The sequence below is a fragment of the Cucurbita moschata genome, unplaced genomic scaffold (genome assembly GCF_002738365.1).
Source record: "Cucurbita moschata cultivar Rifu unplaced genomic scaffold, Cmos_1.0 Cmo_Scf00015, whole genome shotgun sequence".
Taxonomy (NCBI): Eukaryota; Viridiplantae; Streptophyta; class Magnoliopsida; order Cucurbitales; family Cucurbitaceae; genus Cucurbita; species Cucurbita moschata.
In genome coordinates, this window is record NW_019268531.1 from 1,780,374 (window position 1) to 1,798,865 (window position 18,492).

At 32.7% G+C, this 18,492-nt stretch overlaps 3 protein-coding genes, 1 long non-coding RNA gene and 1 pseudogene across 7 annotated transcripts in view; 3 read left to right on the forward strand and 2 right to left on the reverse strand.

Moving 5' to 3' along the window:
* The window catches only part of LOC111453462, an 8,725-nt pseudogene extending 5,754 nt beyond the window's left edge, over positions 1-2,971 (reverse strand).
* Positions 2,972-4,045: 1,074 nt separating this feature from the next.
* On the reverse strand, positions 4,046-5,692 carry LOC111453794 (salicylate carboxymethyltransferase-like). Its single transcript, XM_023095028.1, has 3 exons — positions 5,199-5,692; positions 4,583-4,837; positions 4,046-4,437 (listed from the first exon to the last, which is right to left on the reverse strand). Exons 1-3 carry the CDS (start codon positions 5,676-5,678, stop codon positions 4,075-4,077), a joined length of 1,098 nt encoding a protein of 365 aa, XP_022950796.1. The 5' UTR covers positions 5,679-5,692; the 3' UTR covers positions 4,046-4,074.
* Positions 5,693-9,785: 4,093 nt separating this feature from the next.
* LOC111453795 (salicylate carboxymethyltransferase-like) lies at positions 9,786-11,938 on the forward strand. 2 transcript variants are annotated; one of them, XM_023095029.1, is made up of 5 exons: positions 9,786-9,918; positions 9,994-10,398; positions 10,471-10,725; positions 11,432-11,810; positions 11,842-11,938. In XM_023095029.1, the coding sequence occupies exons 1-4, from the start codon at positions 9,844-9,846 to the stop codon at positions 11,783-11,785; spliced, it is 1,089 nt and encodes a 362-aa protein (XP_022950797.1). In that variant the 5' UTR covers positions 9,786-9,843; the 3' UTR covers positions 11,786-11,810; positions 11,842-11,938. The 2 variants fall into 2 exon arrangements, with proteins under 2 accessions (XP_022950797.1, XP_022950798.1); XM_023095030.1 differs by having other exon boundaries at positions 11,432-11,806; positions 11,838-11,938.
* Positions 11,939-12,663: 725 nt separating this feature from the next.
* Positions 12,664-13,420, forward strand: LOC111453697 (heavy metal-associated isoprenylated plant protein 43-like). Its single transcript, XM_023094903.1, has 2 exons — positions 12,664-12,906; positions 12,969-13,420. The coding sequence occupies exons 1-2, from the start codon at positions 12,819-12,821 to the stop codon at positions 13,268-13,270; spliced, it is 390 nt and encodes a 129-aa protein (XP_022950671.1). The 5' UTR covers positions 12,664-12,818; the 3' UTR covers positions 13,271-13,420.
* Positions 13,421-16,766: 3,346 nt separating this feature from the next.
* LOC111453641 overlaps positions 16,767-18,492 on the forward strand; it is a 10,894-nt gene continuing 9,168 nt past the window's right edge. For 2 of the 3 annotated variants that reach the window (XR_002712288.1, XR_002712287.1), the window contains exon 1: positions 16,962-17,511. This is a non-coding gene — a long non-coding RNA (uncharacterized LOC111453641). The other variant, XR_002712289.1, reaches the window with a different exon arrangement.

Here is an 18,492-nt window from a genome sequence, read left to right on the forward strand (position 1 = left end):
AAAAAAAAAAAAAAAAAAAACGTCCATTCATTGGTAGCATTTCAACCACTCGATCCAAAGGTTTAGTTGAATTTTTGTAACAAGAAGATAAACGTGTGATATGAAAATGGTCGGTCCCGTACGCATATCGGTCACATGGAGGCTGTCCATTTGGTTCACCCGACTCTAGGGCCGCAAAGAATGTCTATATCATTCATTGCATCCACACATTAAACTAGATATATCATTACATTTTTATCTAAAAAATCGATCCGCCTATTAAAATTTTAAATATAAATTCAAACAAAAATATATCAAATTTCACATCTTATCAATTTATTTAAATTTATCTTGAATTAAGAACACCCGATCGATTTGTGTAAATACCTTCATTTTTTTTCTTCACCAAAATGATGAATCACCAAACAAAATATACTAATAAAAGAGTATCGTCTTCAATCATGTGAAATCTTCTAACTAAATTGTACAAATATTCTAATTTGGTAAGATTCCACGTCATTTCTAAAAATTAACGAAGCATTCTTTATATAAGTGTGGAAATGGCTGATAACATACAAAAGAATACAATATTATCTAGCTGTGGACTTGAACTATTATAAATAGTATGAGAGCCAGACACCGAGCAATGTGTCAACAAAGACGTTGAGCCTCGAAGGGGGGTGGACATGAGGTGGTGTGCCAGCAAGGATGCTGGGCCCCGAAGGGGAGGTGATTGAAGGGTCCCACATCTATTGGAGAAGGGGAACGAGTTCCAGCGAGGACGCTAGGCCCTAAATGGAGGTGGATTGTGAGATCCCACATCGGTTAGTGAGGAGAACGAAACGTTCTTTATAAGGTTGTGAAAAACCTCTCCCTAGCAAATGTATTTTTAAAAACATTGAGGGAAAGCTCGAAAAGGAAAAGCCAAAAAGGACAATATCTGTTAGCGGTGGGCTTGGTTCGTTAGAGTACAACACATCCAATTTGCCCCAACTAGAAAGCCGCCCAAGAAAAAGACGGTTTAAAATCTTAGGTCCCATGGTTCGGTAAGTGTTTGCATTCCCTAACCCCAATAATATGGTCGAGTATTTCTTAAAATACTCAAACCTTGTGCTATTATTATATTTCAGGTAAGGTAAAACAATCTTGTACAGATGACGACGACATTGTGTTGCAGACCATAGAACCGATTTTAGTGTAGTTGCATTTTATTTATTTTGTAGGTCATAGATTAAGGTATCGTTTTAATATGTTCTGTTTTATTTATATTTCGCATGGAATACTTTTTATTATTTTGTTTTAAGGGTTTGAAGGTAAATGTTTAGTCCTTGATATTGTTATGAATTATTTTAAATAAATATTTTCGCAATGACTCTAGGAAGAGAAAAAATAATTTTTTTTTTTTTATGGTTGGAAACATTTTATTTACACACTTAATTAGAATACTAAAGATTACATAAAAATTATTAAATAAAATGATAATGATAATGATAAGCCATTGGCGTTGAGTTCATATGTGAATAGCCAATTATTCGATTGCAGCATAACATAGTATGAATGTTTTTAGAAGAATTCCTCACATAAAACCACATCATATTATCCAATCATTTTAGATTCTAGTGAGAGAAATAGTGAGAAAGATGAACTCATTCTTTTTGTTGAGCATCTCATCCTTAACAATTCTTTTGTACCTCTCAAATACTTGTTCCACAATGGGTTGTCCAAAGTGAGGAATCATAATTGGTTCAATCACGGATCTAACGCAATTTGCAATATTATAACTGCTATCAACACCCACACTTGATGCATCAATTTCAGTATTATTACTGTATAAGTTCCAATCGATTCTCAGCACTTCAACACGCTTTATCATGAAACTTCCTTCCTTTTGGATTTCTGCTTTTACTTCCTCTGGAGTTGGCATGAAAATTGGCATATTGAATCTATCCACTTTCTCCTCTTCCACCATCCCCTGTAATTACAAATCATATCACTAATAAATACCATTTCCACCATTTTATTACTCAATAAAATGCAATATTTTCACCTCTGCAACCATCTTCTTCATAGCCAAATTGAAGAGCTCAAAAGCATAACAATATTCTTTGGCTGTTCTTCCTAACATTGTAACAACCATTCCTCCACCTCCCACCACTTCTTCTCCCCGACACTTCAAAAACACTGAAAAATCCTTTTCAAATTGCCTACGAAACGCTTCAATCACATTCTCCCCACTTGTAGTGTCTATGAATATGTTCCCTTTGTTTTCCATCTCTATCCCTTCAGGAACCTTTGAGCTTCATAGTTAATAATAATAATAATAATAATAATAATAACAATTGGATTTTTTTTTTAATAGAGAAAAAGATTTTGAAGATCACCTGGGAGAGCCAATGGAGACTGGAAGAAGAATGAACAAAATGCAAACTTTTGTTGGGGAAGAGCCTGCCATAAAAAGAACCCGGCACGCCATTGAAGAAACATGGCCCAAAATCATCTCCAATTTGGGTCTTCAAATTTTCCAACAAACCTGGCAGTGATCTAAAGATGAGATTGAAATCATTTGCATGGAGATCGTTGAAGAAGATCTGATAGTGGGGTGATTGTTTAGGAAGGTTTTGATAAAATTGGTGAACTTGTTTGAGTAAATTGGAGACGATCATAAGAGTGTTAGGCCCCGAAGCACACCCCAAATCTGCGATGGCGAAGGTGGTTGGAATGTTGTGAGCGCAGAAATGTTGAAGGGCTTCCTTTATGATAGGCCATGCTATGGATATTATCTTTTGCTAATCAAATCACAATCATAAATAAAAAATAAAAAAACTTTAATGCAAAAGTAGTATTAATTTAGAAAATGTAAAAAGAAAAAAAAAAAAAAGACCTGAAGTAAGGAGTTGTTGGCATAGCTGTGGTGGCCATCTCCTGAGTTGGTGTGGAGTATTTTTATAGCTTCCATTTCTGTTTGTGCTTCTCAAGCTGTGGGAGAGACACCTTATTTATAATTCCCTTCGCCTACCCACCGCATACATATTTAAATCTTTTCTATAATTATAACCACTCAAAGTGCGGATTTAATTTCCCCTCTTCTTAAAGTTTTTTATATTTTAATATAATTTTTACTAAAATATTTCTTTTTTTATATATATAATATTCTATCTGCCCAATCTTTAATATTACATTTAACCATTAAAAAAAATTATAACATAATAGTCTCAATATTAACCGATTTATTTTTTCTTCATCAACCATCTCGGATAATGCTAAAATTAAAAACATTATCTTTAATTAATTTTAGGATGATTGAAGAGAAAAATGTTTGAAGTAAAGATTATCTTTAATTAATTTGTTAGTTTCTGGTTTCTAATTTTAGAAAGGTGGTTAAATTTGTTATATTTGATTTTGTTTTAAAAGTGATATTAAAATAATTTATCTAAGTTTTTGGAGCTTTAGGTTATAGTCGTGATTCAATTCCATATTCCATATTTAGAATATTTTAAGGGCTGTCAATCATTTCATTTTCAAAACTCGTGGATTATAGACCATAGAAATAAAGTAGCTTTGGATATATGGACATGGTTGCTCCATTTTTTAACTTATTATTGGCACTACAATTTATTATTTAATAATTTGATTGAATCTAAAAACGGTTTAAAGAAAAAAAAAATTAAGCCTCATTTACTTATAAATTTGTGCTAAAAAAATTTGTTAATTTAAAAAATCGGATCAATCTAACCTAATTCTACTATTAGAATGTAGTTTAATTTAAATTTAATTTAAATTTATGGGTTGGATTGATTTTAAATTGAATTTAATTAAATAAACTTGAATTTATTAATAATTAAAAAAATTAATATTTTAGCTTAGAAATTATAATATATTTAATTATATTATAGATAATAAATTATTGAGTATAATGGAAGGATGAAGATTAAACTGATGTATTGTTTGCCAGTGAAATAAGTTACTAGAGACAAAGTTTAAGTTAATCCGTGTTTTTTCGACTATTTTAATTTTCATAATAAGAAAAAAGAATCGAAAAATTAAGTGTTTCTAACATATTTGGTAGTGGGTCATATCGGACCCTATGTTCTTATATCATTTTATCCTAGTGAGAGAAGCGGTGAAGTTAATATTGTGTATATTCTGCTTGGACATGTGATCAGCAATAATTTCTGCATACCTATTGAATAATGTATCTATAATTTCTTCTCCAAAATGACGAACAATAAGCCCTTCTGCAACGGATCGAATGCATTTTGCAAAGTTATACCCACTCTTAACTGACTCTTTTGATGATCCGTTGAGTTCATTGGTTGATAAGTTCCAATTGATTCTTGAAATTTGGAGACTTTCAATCACGAACCTCCCTTCTCTTAAGACCTCAGCTTCCACTTCTGCCAAAGACGGCATGTAAACAGGAATGTTGAATGAATCCATCTTCTCCTTTTCAACAACTCCCTAGGTTCAAACAATAGCTTAAATTTAGAGTTTAAGGGTTAATCATGGATGTATATAAGTAAGAAACACATCTCCATTGGTACGACAATTTTTGGGGAAATCAAAAGTGGACAATATCATGCCACTGTGGAGATTGAATTTGTACCTCTGAAACCATGTCGATGAGAGCCAAATTCAAGAACTCCCAAGCGTAGCAGCACTCCTTGTTGACTCGATCTTCACATGTTCTTGCCGAGCTTGTTAGAACCATGCGCCCACCAACCACCAATTCCTCGGCACGACACTTCAAAAACGTAGAAAAATCCTTTTGAAATTGGCAACGATAGGCTTCTTGTACTGCGTTCGGGCTCGTGTCCGATATGAAAATGTTGCCTTTATTGCTTTCGATCCCTTCCGGAACCTAACCAATTGGGGGAAACACGAAGGAAATTCAATCAATTTGGACTATATGCCAACAAGGAGGCTATTTTTTAAAGGGGATAAACACGAGACTATGCGCTAGTAAGGACGCTGAACCGTGAAAAGGGTGGATTGTGATGTCCCACGTTAGTTGGGGAGGAGAACAAAATACCCTTCATAAGCTTGTGGAAACTTTTCCCTAACAGACACGTTTTAAAGCCTTGAGAGGAAGCCCGAAAGGGAAAATCCAAAAAGGGCAATATCTGTTAGCTGTAGATTTGGATGGATACACCAATATTTACCCAAATTTCACGTATTCTTAGAACACAACCTCTTCAAACTTTCAAGAATAAAAAGCTTACCTGGCTTAGCCAATGGAGACTATAAGAGGAATGAACAAAGTGCAAAGTTGCACGAGGGAAAAGCCTGTTATAGAAAGAACCAGGAACACCGGTGAAGAAGCATGGACCAAGATCATGATTTCCGATGTGGGTCTTCAAATTTTGGTGGAAACTTGGGAGGGATTTGAAAAGTGAATTGAAGTCGTTGGTATGAAGGTCGTTGAAGAAGATTTGATACTCAAGAGGAGACCTTTTGTGGAGTTGGTGACGAAGCTTCTCCACTTGTCGTATCAAATTGGAGAGAAACACAAGAGTATTCGGGCCAGAAGAGCAACCCAAGTCGGCAATGGCTAGGCTCGTGGGATAGCTGGCGCAGTAGAGTTGCGTGATGGCTTCCTTGGTGATGGGCCAAGTGATGGATATTATGTTTTGCTGAAACAAGGAGTTATTAGCATAACTGGTGTCTCCGACACCTCCATTCATGGGTACCATTTCAACCATCTCTCTATCTTTCGTTCTCTGAAACCTCCAATTCGGTATTTATAACAGAATGGTCCCTCGCAAGTTGCCATTTTCAAATAAGCGCAAACTCGGGGAGGCTGCATGAAATTCAGCTTTGTATGCATGTGGGCCATATGGTTCGGCTGACTTTATCGCCGCCCAACTTTATTGACATCACCATAATATTCTACATAGTTTCTAGAACTTTATAAGCTACCAATAATTTAATGGATAGTTTAGATTGACTAACAACTTTATGGAATAAGAATATTATATGACAACTTTATAGTATAGTTTCAATGGATCGAAAACTACATATTGGATTTTATAATTATTATATTGGATTGCTAATAATAATATATTCAGTTTATAACTAATATATTGGATAGTTTAGATGGATTGGAAACTTAGTTATAATAATTAAGATTAAAAAATATGTGTTGGGCTTTTAATTTTATTTCAAAATTACTTTTAGTCTTTACAAGTCAAATTCAAACTCCATTGGATGTACTTACTTACTCTTGATTGGAATATCTTCTTGTAAGTATATGTAAACTATGGTTTTAAAATATAAAAAGAAATTTATCAAATTAGTTTGAAGAAAGGACTATTGAACGTTGGGATTCAAATCTTTTAAGATTCCACCTCAATTGAAGAAGAGATCAAAACACTTTTATAAACGTTTGAAAACCTCTCACTAATATACGCATTTTAGAATCTTTGGAAGCCTTTTTCTATATGTAATCCTATCCCAAAATTTTGGTTGTTGGGCCAGGCTTAATGGTCTTGAATGTTGGAAGTTGGGCCAGCCCAGCCCAAACAAATAATATGTTTTGGGCCGGTTGAATCTGTGAAAGCCTTTCATTTGCTTCTTTTGATGACATGGAATTCGAAACCTTATCGTAATAAATGAGATTGACATATGTCGTCAACCTATTAAAAAAATATATATTTCAATTCAAAATTCATGCTATAGTATTTCATGTTGAATTTGAATTTGAATTTGAATTTGAATTTGAATTAGTGTTAATTTATAATTAAATATAATTGCAAACTGTATATGTGGATTTCATCTTTCTTAAAAGAAAACTATTAATTTCTTTTAAAATATTTAAAGATGTCTTTTTTAGTGGTTGTCTTAGATTTGTATTTAGATTATGATTTTTTAAATATAATAATTTTATTTTCAAAATTTAGTGTTGATTGATTAGTTAGTGGTAAAATACAGGTACATAAATAAATTAAGACCATATTCAAATGAGGATAATCATAATTAAAAAAAAGACTGGTTGAATATTATCGAAAGAAGTAATGTTATATTGACTATTAAAAAGAAAATCATATTTTATTCTTTAGTATAAAGTTTTTTTTTAAAAAAAAATAAATTCACGATAATTTATATTCAAAGTAGATAATATCAACGTAGTATCAGAGCCATACAACTTAATTATATTAATAGTCTCATCAAAGAAAGTTGGGAGTTTTTTTAATTTTTTAATTAGTTTGTTAAATCTTCCATGAAGTGGAGAATTTATTTTTTATATTAATTTTTAAATGGTTAAAAGTGGGAAATATTAATGGTTGGGTTATGAGCAACTCATTTTATTTTATTTTATTATTTTTATTTTTTTTTTTTTGGTTTCAAAGATTATTTTAATCAACTTGATTATACACTTAATTAGAATAATAAAAATTATATAATTATTATTAAATAAAATATAAATAATAATTGGGCGCAATTCATATCTGGTTTATATTTCAATTAATTATGTATATATCGTATTATATTATATTTCAATTTATTTTAGTGAGACAAGCAGTAGGTTGACGAACTCAATCTTCCCGTTTAACATGTGATCATCAACCAGTTTCTTGTACCGGTAGAATAGTTCTTCCATAATGTCTTCTACAAAGTAATCAATCAGTAGTGGTTCAGCCATGGATCTGATACTTTTGACAATGAAATGATATAAGCACCGGTGAGATCCATATCGATTATAGAAGAAAACAAAGTATTTTTTATAATTATGTAGAGACCTCTTCTTAATAGACGCGTTTTAAAATTATGAGGCTAACGATTATAGATAACGGGCTAAAAGTGACAATATCTACTAGTGGTGAGCTTAAGCGGTTATAAATGATATCAAAGGTAGGCATTGAACGGTGTGCAAGCGAGGACGCGGGACTCCCAATTGGAATAGATTGTGAGATCTCACTGGAGAGGAGAACAAAGTATTTCTTTCTTAGGAAGATATGAAAATCTCTCTAGTACATTTTAAAATTTAAAGTTGATAGCAATAAGTAACTGACGAAAGCAAACAATATTTACTAACACTAAACTGTTATAACACAACACTGTACGTGAATAAGAAGCGTTCATATACCCATTTATTCCATTGCAGCATAGCATAGTATCAATATTTTAAGAAGGATTTGTGACATAAAACCACATCATATTATCATGTTTTGGCCAATCATTTTATATCCTAGTGAGAGAAACAGTGGGATTGATGAACTCAAAATTACACACCATAGAAATAGAAATAAAGTAGCTTTGGATGTATGGACATGGTTGAACTCATCGTCCTCGTTAGCCATGCTTTTTTAACGGGCAAACAACTAAATAATTATTGTTTAGATCGAAGAATATGTCATTTAATTTAATTTGATTGGGTCTAAAAAAAAATGTCAAAGAGAAAAAAAAAATTAAGCCTCATTTACTCGTAAATTTGTTAAAGATGAGTGTTAAAAAACTCCATAATTTGAAAAACTTATCAACTCGACCTAACTCAATCAGTATGATCAAGTTTTTCGTTTGCTTTTTTACTTATTTTGATCGTGGGTCATATTTTGGTATCAGAATCAGGATGTCGAAACAAATGTCGTTAGTTTCATTCTCTTGCCAAAATCTATGCGGATACACTTGAAGAAGAATTTGATTCCGATGAGTTAGTGTTTTGGGTGTACTTACTTTTTCTTTATTTTGAAAACTAAGTGTAAGTGATCTACATTGGTTGGATAGAGAGTAGAGTGAAATATTTTTTATTTTAACTTAATCAGAGAGCTTAGACTCGAAGGAGGCAATATTACATCATTGTGAAGAGTCACAGTTTCTAATATGATATCAGAGTTCTGTCTTTGAATACAGATGTGTTAATTTGAATCCAACATGTTTTCCAGTTTTGTTCCCAACTTTTACCAAATATATTCCTTTTATTCTACGTCTCTAGTATGCATTTTTACCTTTTATGTTAATTTGACCATTTCACCAAAATTAATAAAAATAAAATAAATATATGTATATATATAATGGTATGGTAATAAAAATATATATTTTAAAATAAACAATTTAAATTTAATTTTTTTATATATTTGAATTAAATTCCGCTCAAATAAATTTTTTTGCGACAGAGACGAGACTAGAGGGCACTCATTTATTTATATATATATAGATAGATTTCTTATTTGGTGGTAAGATTCTTTACTAAAGTTATGTTTTATGTGTAATAAATTACAACTACACATCATCCTTCTCTTAAATCTAACGAAAATAAATCAAACGCAAAAATAGGTAAAATTACCATAAACTTAATGAACTTGAAAGGTTAGGTAAAGTTACAAGAAGTTTTTGATATTTGGTATAATGTTCAAGCACCGACTCAAAAGCTTAGTTTGCGTAAACCAATTGGTATGATTTTAAAAACACAGTGTTTATCACATAGAGATGGCAAAGTGACATTAAAGAAGGAAAGAAACAATTCAAACATCATACTGGAGACTTCTTCAGATAGCTCTAGATCATTAGTTCTTATCTATCAAAATATTTTAAGAAGACGATAGAGTCCTTTAACATTGTTGATTTAGGTTATTTTTTTTAATAACTCAATTTCATATTAGGACGTTGTTATGTTTTTCTTTTCTTATTCTTATTCTTATTATCATTTTAATTCAACTGCTGGGCAGATCGAGTTGAATTAGATTGGTTTTCAATTTGAAATGAGTTAGAATTTTCAAATTCAGTTTCGATTAATAAACTTAGAAAATAGTATTACAATCTAACCCGATCCTACTTTTATGACACGTTAAGGGGTCTATAAGAGAAGGACGGGTCTAGCCAAAGATAAACACCAACACATTGAGAGAGAGAGAGAGAGAGAGAGAGAACATGGAAGTAGCTCAAGTTCTTCACATGAATGGAGGAGTTGGAGATCTTAGCTATGCTACCAATTCCCGGCTTCAGGTCCCTATCTTTTTTCATAGTTAATCCTTTGAGTGAGCTTTTGGGCTTATTTAACTTGTGTTTTTTGTGTAACAGTCGAAGGTGATATCAATGACGATGCCAATTGCTGAGGAAGCCATTGTCAACCTCTATTGCTCCACTTTTCCAACTACTTTAACCATCGCGGATTTGGGCTGTTCTTCTGGACCCAACGCTTTGATGCCAGTGTCCCAACTCATTGAGGCACTCGAAAAGGCTCGTCGGAAGCTCCGCAAGGAATCAATCGAATATCAAGTTTTGTTAAACGACTTACCCGGAAATGACTTCAATACCATCTTCAAATCCCTGCCTAGCTTCCTTGAACGCTTGAAAATGAAGATTGGCCCTGATCTTGGGCCTTGTCGCGTTACTGGGGTGCCTGGCTCTTTCTATGGCAGGCTTTTCCCTACCCATAGCGTCCACTTTATTCATTCTTCCTATAGCCTTCATTGGCTATCTAAGGTAAGGTAGTGCACATCTTACTTACTTAACCACTCACTTTGTTCGTAAATTTTTTGGTAAATTTTTGGTTAGGTTCCTGAAGGGTTGGAGGAGAATAAAAGAAACATTTTTATGGCTGAGACGAGCCCAGAGAGTGTGCTGAAAGCTTATTATGACCAATTCCAAAAGGACTTCTCCTTGTTTCTCAAGTGTCGTGCACAAGAATTGGTGGGTGGGGGTTGCATGATTTTTACACTCCCGGGAAGGAAAAGCCAAAACCCAGCTAGTAGGGAGTGTTCTTACACTTGGGACCTTTTGGCTGTCGCGCTTAACGACATGGTCTCCAAGGTAACCATCAATCAGGACGTTCTAAATTTTTTTTTTTTTTTTGTTAGGAATCACGACCCTCCATAATAATATGATAGTGTCCACTTTGAACCTAAGCTCTTATGGCTTTACTTTTGGCTTATTCAAAAGGTCGACCCTCCATAATTGTATGATATTGTTCACTTTGAGCATGAGTTCTAGTGGCTTCCTCAAAAGGCCTCTTACCAATAGAGATTCATTTCTTACTTGTAAACCCATGATCAACTAACAATCTTCAACAATTCTCTCCTCGAACAATGTATACCATAAAGCTTCCCCTAAGGCCTATGGAACCCTCGAATAGCCTCCCCTTAATCAAAGCTTGACTCCTTCTCTGGAGCCCTAAAATAAAGTATACCCTTTGTTCAACACTTCGAAGGTCCCAACTTCTTTGTTTGACATTTGAAGATTCTTTTGACATAGCTAAGTTAAGAGCATGAGTTTGATAATATGTTAGGAATCACGACCCTCCACAATGATATGGTATTGTCTACTTTGAGCATATGACTTTTCTTTTGACTTCCTGAAATATTTCATAATAATGAAGATATATTCCTTACTTATAAACTCATCATCAACTCTTTAATTAGCTGACGTGAGACTCCTCTTCTAGCAATTCTCAACGTAATTTCTCCGTCTTAAAGTGTTCTAACTTGGCATCAACAAAAAAAAAAAAAAAAAATGACAGGGAAAGATAGAAGTGGAGAAATTGGAGAGCTTCAACATACCCAAATACAAGCCTACACCAACAGAAATAGAGATTGAGGTTGCAAAAGAAGGATCCTTTGTGGTGGATGGCATTAGGGTTTGGGACGTTTCCAGCAATCAATTCAGCAACAACGCATTAGACGGTTTCAAGAGTAGCAGCGACAACGTAGCAAAGGGCATAAGGGCTATAGCTGAACCAATTCTTGCAAGCCATTTTGGAGACCAAATTATGGATGAATTGTTCATCAAATACGGTGAGATCATAGCAGACCGTAAGGCAAAAGAGAAACCTAGTCTTGTCAATGTCACTGTTTCCCTCACTAAACCAAAGTGACACGACAAAAAAACCCATCTACTTATGCTTAAACCTAATAGATTCTTATGCTCTTAATAAAATATTGTTGTATGTAATTCTGTACCAAAACTATGAACGGAGCTTGTGACAAAACGTGTGGTGTTTTTATAGGACATTGAATCTTGTAAGCCACATATACATGCTCGGATTTTTGTCTGCAGACACTGACAGCCTCTCTCATCCTCGTTCCACTGCTTATAAAATCTCACATTGGTTGGAGAGGAAAACTAAACATTTCTTACGTCTCCCTAGTAGACGCGTTTTAAAACTACGAGGTTGACGACGATATATAACGGGCAAAAGCAGATAATACCTTCTAGTGGTGGGTTTGGACGATTACAAATGGTATCAGAGCACGAAGCATTATTCATAAGGTCGTGGCTCTCGTTAACATATGCGTTTTAAAAACTTAGAGAGAAAGTTTACTCTTTTTTTATCTTAATAGTAAGCTTAATAAAGGTAGAGAACTGTAATCTCAACTTGTTTAAGCATAAAATAACCTTATTTTTTTACATTTTAGAAGTCATATTCAAAGCCAACTCTTAATAAATTATAACTAAATTTCATTAATATTTTTTAAATGGATTAAATTCTAAATTAAGTCCATATTCAATATTATTTTTATTACTTTTCAATTTTGTGTTACCAAATTCCGAATTTGAAAAATATATTAATTAGGTCAAAAAAAAAAAAATTAAAAGTAGATTTGAAAATTCTTAGAAATGAACCGGGGAAAAACATGTGAAAAATTAAAAGTTAGGACAAATTAATTAGTCCAAAGAGAACGTCAACTTTTTTTTTTTTTTCTTTGTTTTTTTGTTATGATTTCCTTGATGTTCAAAGAAAATTCTTTGATCAAGTATTGGTGCAACTTCCGCTGACTTTAGAGTAATGAAATGGGTGAAGTCAAATTCTCCAGGACCGTCGGATTAATAATCCCTGTTGATCTAAGAGGGTGAGCTAATTCTATATAATTCCACCAACAACCCATGACTCTATCACTTCTCCTCCCATGGCGATGACCAAAACCATTCTGAAACTTGACATTACATGCCACAAATGCAAGACCAAAGTCCTCAAAGCTGTTACTGCCCTAGAAGGTACCTCCTCCTCCTCCTGGATATTGGATTGTTTTTTGGTTTGTAAATAATTTTTGGTGCAGGCGTGGACAAGATTGAGATGGACGAAGCCAAGGGGACCTTGGCCGTGACGGGCACGGCGGATCCCTACGACATAGTTACACGTACCCGGAAGGCCATTTCTTGCGCTGGCAAGATTGCTGATATAGACACCATTGGACCGCCACCCAAGCCCAACCCACCGCCCAAGCCCACCCCCCAACCCTCATGCTCATGTCCGCCCTTCCCGCCACCCTATTGCCCATGTCCGTCCTACCCGCCTTATTATGGATCGTCGTACGTGGTCGTGCCCCATGAAACCTATCCTTCTTGCTCTATTCTTTGATCAAACCTACGTCTTCATATAATTATTGGATGTTTGCAAAATCATTTTAAATTTTTTATTTCAATGCATTTATCTTATTATCGTGTTTGTGTGTGTGGGGTAAGATTAGGAGGCAGCTATGTTGAATAAATAATTGTAATTGTTTGTGTTTGTGTATTTTTTTTTTTTTTTTTTTTTAATTTGGACTTTTAAGTTATTTTCTTAATATAATTATTCTCGTTGTGACCATTTCATCATAATAAAATTCATAAGCGTGTATTCTCGAATATTAAAATCAAAAATTATTTTTTCATTTCTCAATTTTTATATTTATTTTATTTCATTAAATTAAATTGGTCTATGTTTTAGTCAACTAGATATTTTAATTAGGTGCCAATGCAATTAAAAAAGGAAATAAAAGTTACACTGTGCTTTATTTAAAAGAAAATGAAAGGTTGTGACATTAATTTACGTTGTCTAATAAAATTTCCTGAATTTTAATAATACAATAAATCTATGACTTCCAACTATTTTAAAATTTTAACTTAATATATTAGATATAAAATTAAATTTGAGGTTAATAAGACTCTAAATTTTTAATTTCTAGTGGGTTCATAAACTTTAAAAAAAATCAATTAATCACATGAAATTGAAATTTTAGAGACAGTTTAAGATAAATAAATACGAACATAATCCATTAAATTCTAAGAATTTTTCAATGTTTAGTGGACAATTAAAATGATTATATATTTACTTAAATTTTGATAAATACTTGAAAATAGATTTTATAAAAATTGAAGTGTTTTTTAATGAATTATTTAATTATTAATTTTCTAAGAAATGTGCTCGTAAAAAATTAAATTATAAAATTAATTGGGTGAAAGTTAAATTTTAATTTTAAAAGTTAGAATTTCAATTTGATAAAATCTCATAAATAATTTATATGGTTGAGTGTTAAAATTGTACGTTTCACCTAAAAAAGCATATAAATTCCACACCAAATTATGAAAGTAAAATCAATTTTTTTAAAAAACTTTTTTAATACTTTTAAATTTTGGTTTAGTTTTTTAAACGTTTTTAAGAGGTAAGTAATAAATTGTGAAAATAATATTTAGAAGTTAATTTTTTTTTATAGACTAAGAAACTAAAAATAAAATAATTATGAAGTTATTGACTTAAGCTTTTGCAAATACTGCAAGACATCTGAATATTTGTATGTTAGACGACGACTTGCACTAACGTTAAAACTAGTTGTTTTCATGTTAGTTTTCGCACCTATAAATTTATTTGTATTTATGTTCTTTATTTTTCACATGAGGCGGTTCGCTTTGATGCCTTTCCTAAAAGAATAAATTGTGACCCTCATGATTCGACAAGTTAAGCAATGACTTTTAAGAGGCGTTTAAAGCCACGCAAAGATCTAGATGAGTGCTATGATACGATTGAAGAAGATGGTGCCTCATCTAACACACCACACAGAGCGGTCATTGAAGAGAAGAAGAGGTCGAAGCAAGACAAGGGTCACGAGTAGACATGAATGTGAAAAATAGGCTAGTTAAAGGGTCGGATAGGACCTCAGACCTTAACCTTAAAAATTGAGATTTTGGAGAGAATTTGGATATACGGTTCTAGAGTTAAGTCCGTCCATATTAGATACAAGTATATATAAGATAAAAATGCAAGATGCCCATGACGTGTACATGTGGGATGAACCAAATCTTATTGAATTTGATTTTTCCATTAGAAAGAGCTCATATATGTTCTACAGTCTCCCCGTGAATACGGTATGAAAAGTTCTTAATGTTAGTTGAGTACGCGGTTCTCTAATAGATTGACAAGAGAGGCATGGTGTCAGCTTTCTACCACCCTTGACCATGTGACCTAAGCTAGCTATCATGTGACACATATGTGTGTCACAGTGACAGCAAGCATTTCGAGACAAGTGTTTCAGACGACTTTCTTTGAAATCGGTTTTCAAATACAGTACGAGACGGCACGAGTGTGCTAATATTGTCCCCCAACCTATGTCTCAGAGGTTGAATTATCCATTTGTTATTCGGTACAGAGTCCGTAAATGACATGACATGGACACAGGTGTACCAATGTTTCGATAGATTCCGGATGGATGGATTTTCAAGATGTCTCAATGTTCCAAACAACAGGTGGGCCAAAAATAGATAAATAGGATTTTATTTAATTAATAAAAAAATTGACAGAATAAATATCTAAAATTATTAACTTTACAAACTATACAAAACTTTTTAATTTTTCTTAAATTTTATAATTAATAATTGAAAATCGTATTTAAAATACCTATCTCATAATTAAGATTTATCTTATTTACTTTATAAACTTTATAAAAATAGAGGAGTTAGGAAAGATGATAAGTCCAACTAATAAATCCATGTAATGATACATCAATTTATGGAGATAATAAGTTCAACTAATAAATCATGATTGACACGACACTTCAATTTATGGAGGGGTTGAAAGGCTATGAATAAAAATGCGACTATGCTCTCAATATAATTCTTTTTATTATTATTATTATTGTTATTTTATAAGAATAAAAATGAATTTAATTAACTGGCTTTTGTTAATAAAATAAATTGACTTGGAAAAAATGAAGTCAATAATATAGTGGTACACTTCAACTTATCAACATCTATTTCTATTATAAAAGGGTCCCTGGTCCCAAACATTGAAGGTATCAATAATGGATACATCTGTATTATTCACATAATTATCATAATCTAAAAAAAGTAATAATCTTTTTATTTTTGTGTTTTGCTGACAAGAAAAAGAATTGGGTTATTGAATAAATTTATGAAATTCATTAATTATAAGATTAATTATAAGTTTAATTTGTAAATATTACTAAACACGTAAACTAATCCAACTATAAAATAATTTAGATGTTCATTTAATTCTTGGGTTAGATTTTTCATTTAAAATAGATTTCATAAGTTTTCATTAATAATTTAGAATTAGATTGATTTTATATTTTGTTTATGTGGAATTATTTTATCAACCAATAATAATTTACAAATATATATATATATATAAAATTTTTAATAACATGACTAAATCAATACCAATTAATAATTTATGTTGAAAAACAAAATATATACTATATTTAAAAAAATAATAATAAATGGAGAATCTATATCTCGATCCCATTAAAAAAATAAATGAAAATTTTTGAAGAGATGAAGAATAAAATAGTCGAATGAATATCTCTGAATTATGTTTGAATTTTATGAGATTTTAAATAAACTTGATCTTTTTAAATTATTAAAAAAATAATATATGCAACCAAATCAGATATAAGAAAAAATAAAGGGCTGCGGAAGTAAAACTCCCCGAATTTTTTTTTTCATCGCAATTGCTGATACAAAGCTAGCTTCGATTCATTTACGACGCGGTTCATTCCAACCTGAATTGTTTCTCTCGAGATTTTTGTTTTAAGGTTACAATTCCTGAACTATTGTTTAGAATGTATGTGTTGTGCGTCCTTTGGTGAAATTTTTCATATGCGTTGTCTTGTTTTTCGTGATTTTGATGGAGATTATTGTGATTTCAACTTTGATTGACTAAAATATTGGAGGTAAAAGACGTGTATTCGATCTCTAAATCCGCGTCTACCGTTTTTCTGTAAACTGAAATAGAAGGGAACAGAAAGAACAAAAAGAGAGAAGAAACAAGTAATTCTTACTTTATCTAAGGCTCTAAGCAGAATCATCGGATTTACGATTCTCTTCGTTGTGCTTCTGTTGACTGTCTGTGGTTGTGGAAATGACAGGTCGAAGTGACGGTTGTTAATGTTTCTACCCGGCGTCAGAATGGGATCGAGAGTTTGGACGATTTCTTCTTCGTGTCGAGGGACTATGTTCTCTTTTGCTATGATCTCTCTGAAATCATCTTTCCGATGACCGGGGTAAAGCAGTCTTGGTAATGAGTTTTCTTATTAAAGCCCAGAAGGATGGGGTTATTGCTGGAGCTATAGGGCTGCTTTGAGGCAGTGGTGGGACGTCTCTCATATCCTCTGCAATAAAATCTCTTCATATTGGAACACCTAAGCTTATCGTCTCAACGTTTCCTAGTGGTCAGACAGACTCTTATATCTGCACATCCGATCGGATACTTTTCCCATCTATAGTGGATGTGTCTGGAATCAGTGGAGGAAAGTGTACTCCGTCTACTGGCTATAGCAGTTGCTGCTCATGGGATCAATCCTAATATCTTGGTGCTCTATCATGGAGGTATTACCTATGAACTACAATGGTTTGAATTTACAACTTGGCCAACTAGTTTACTGCACTAAAATGTAAGAACGTTCCATAATCCTGTCCCTCGCTCCAAGACTCCAATCTCGCAGTATTGTTGTGGAGGAAAAGTAAACCTATGCTATTGTAGGCGGGGAAGCCTAGCATTTCTCATTTCAAGCTGATGGTTATTCGTCCCACAATCCATTCCTTATAAAAGCTTTAAATTTCCATCAAAATGTGAGTCGTCCAAGTCATCGATTTTGGCCTTTCATCCTAATGTCCACAAAAGCCAACGACCCCTTCACCCTTATCCATGTTGTTTGGGGACCATTTTCTATAAATTTGTTTTATTAGCACAGATAGTTTATCCCTTTTATTGATCATCAAACTCATACACGTTGGCTTTACCTTGTTGGGTGTAAGTCTGATCCTTTAAAAACTTTCAAGCAATTTCTACGGGTGGTTTAATTCACAAAAGAGATTTTTCATCTTGAAGTAGATAATAATACCCAGCTTCTTTAATCGGGGATCTGGAAATATCTCCTAGAAAGCAGTCTTGTTCGCCAAAGTTCCTGACTTTCTCCTCAACATAATGCGGGTGGCATGCAGTTTCCTTTTATTTTAAACGAGTGTACCAAAAACCTTCTGGGGCGATGCAGTTTATAACAGCATATTTAATACATGTTATACTCTCTCGACTAAAATGTAACAGACTTAGGAAAGCTTAGAACCAACAAAAAATGTTGATGAAGTGTAGATGCGATCACCACTTGGCTTTGGAAGAAAATTTAGGACAAATGATGTGTCTAACTTGAAGAAGTCACGTTATGGGCCCAAACAATCACCTTTCACAAATTCTGTATCGAAGCTGGTTGCAGACATTTTCTTTGAGCATCCAAAGGATTCAAAATATAACATAGTTTTTTTTTTTTTTTTTTTTTTTTTTTTTTTTTTTTTTTTTTTTTTTTTTTTTTT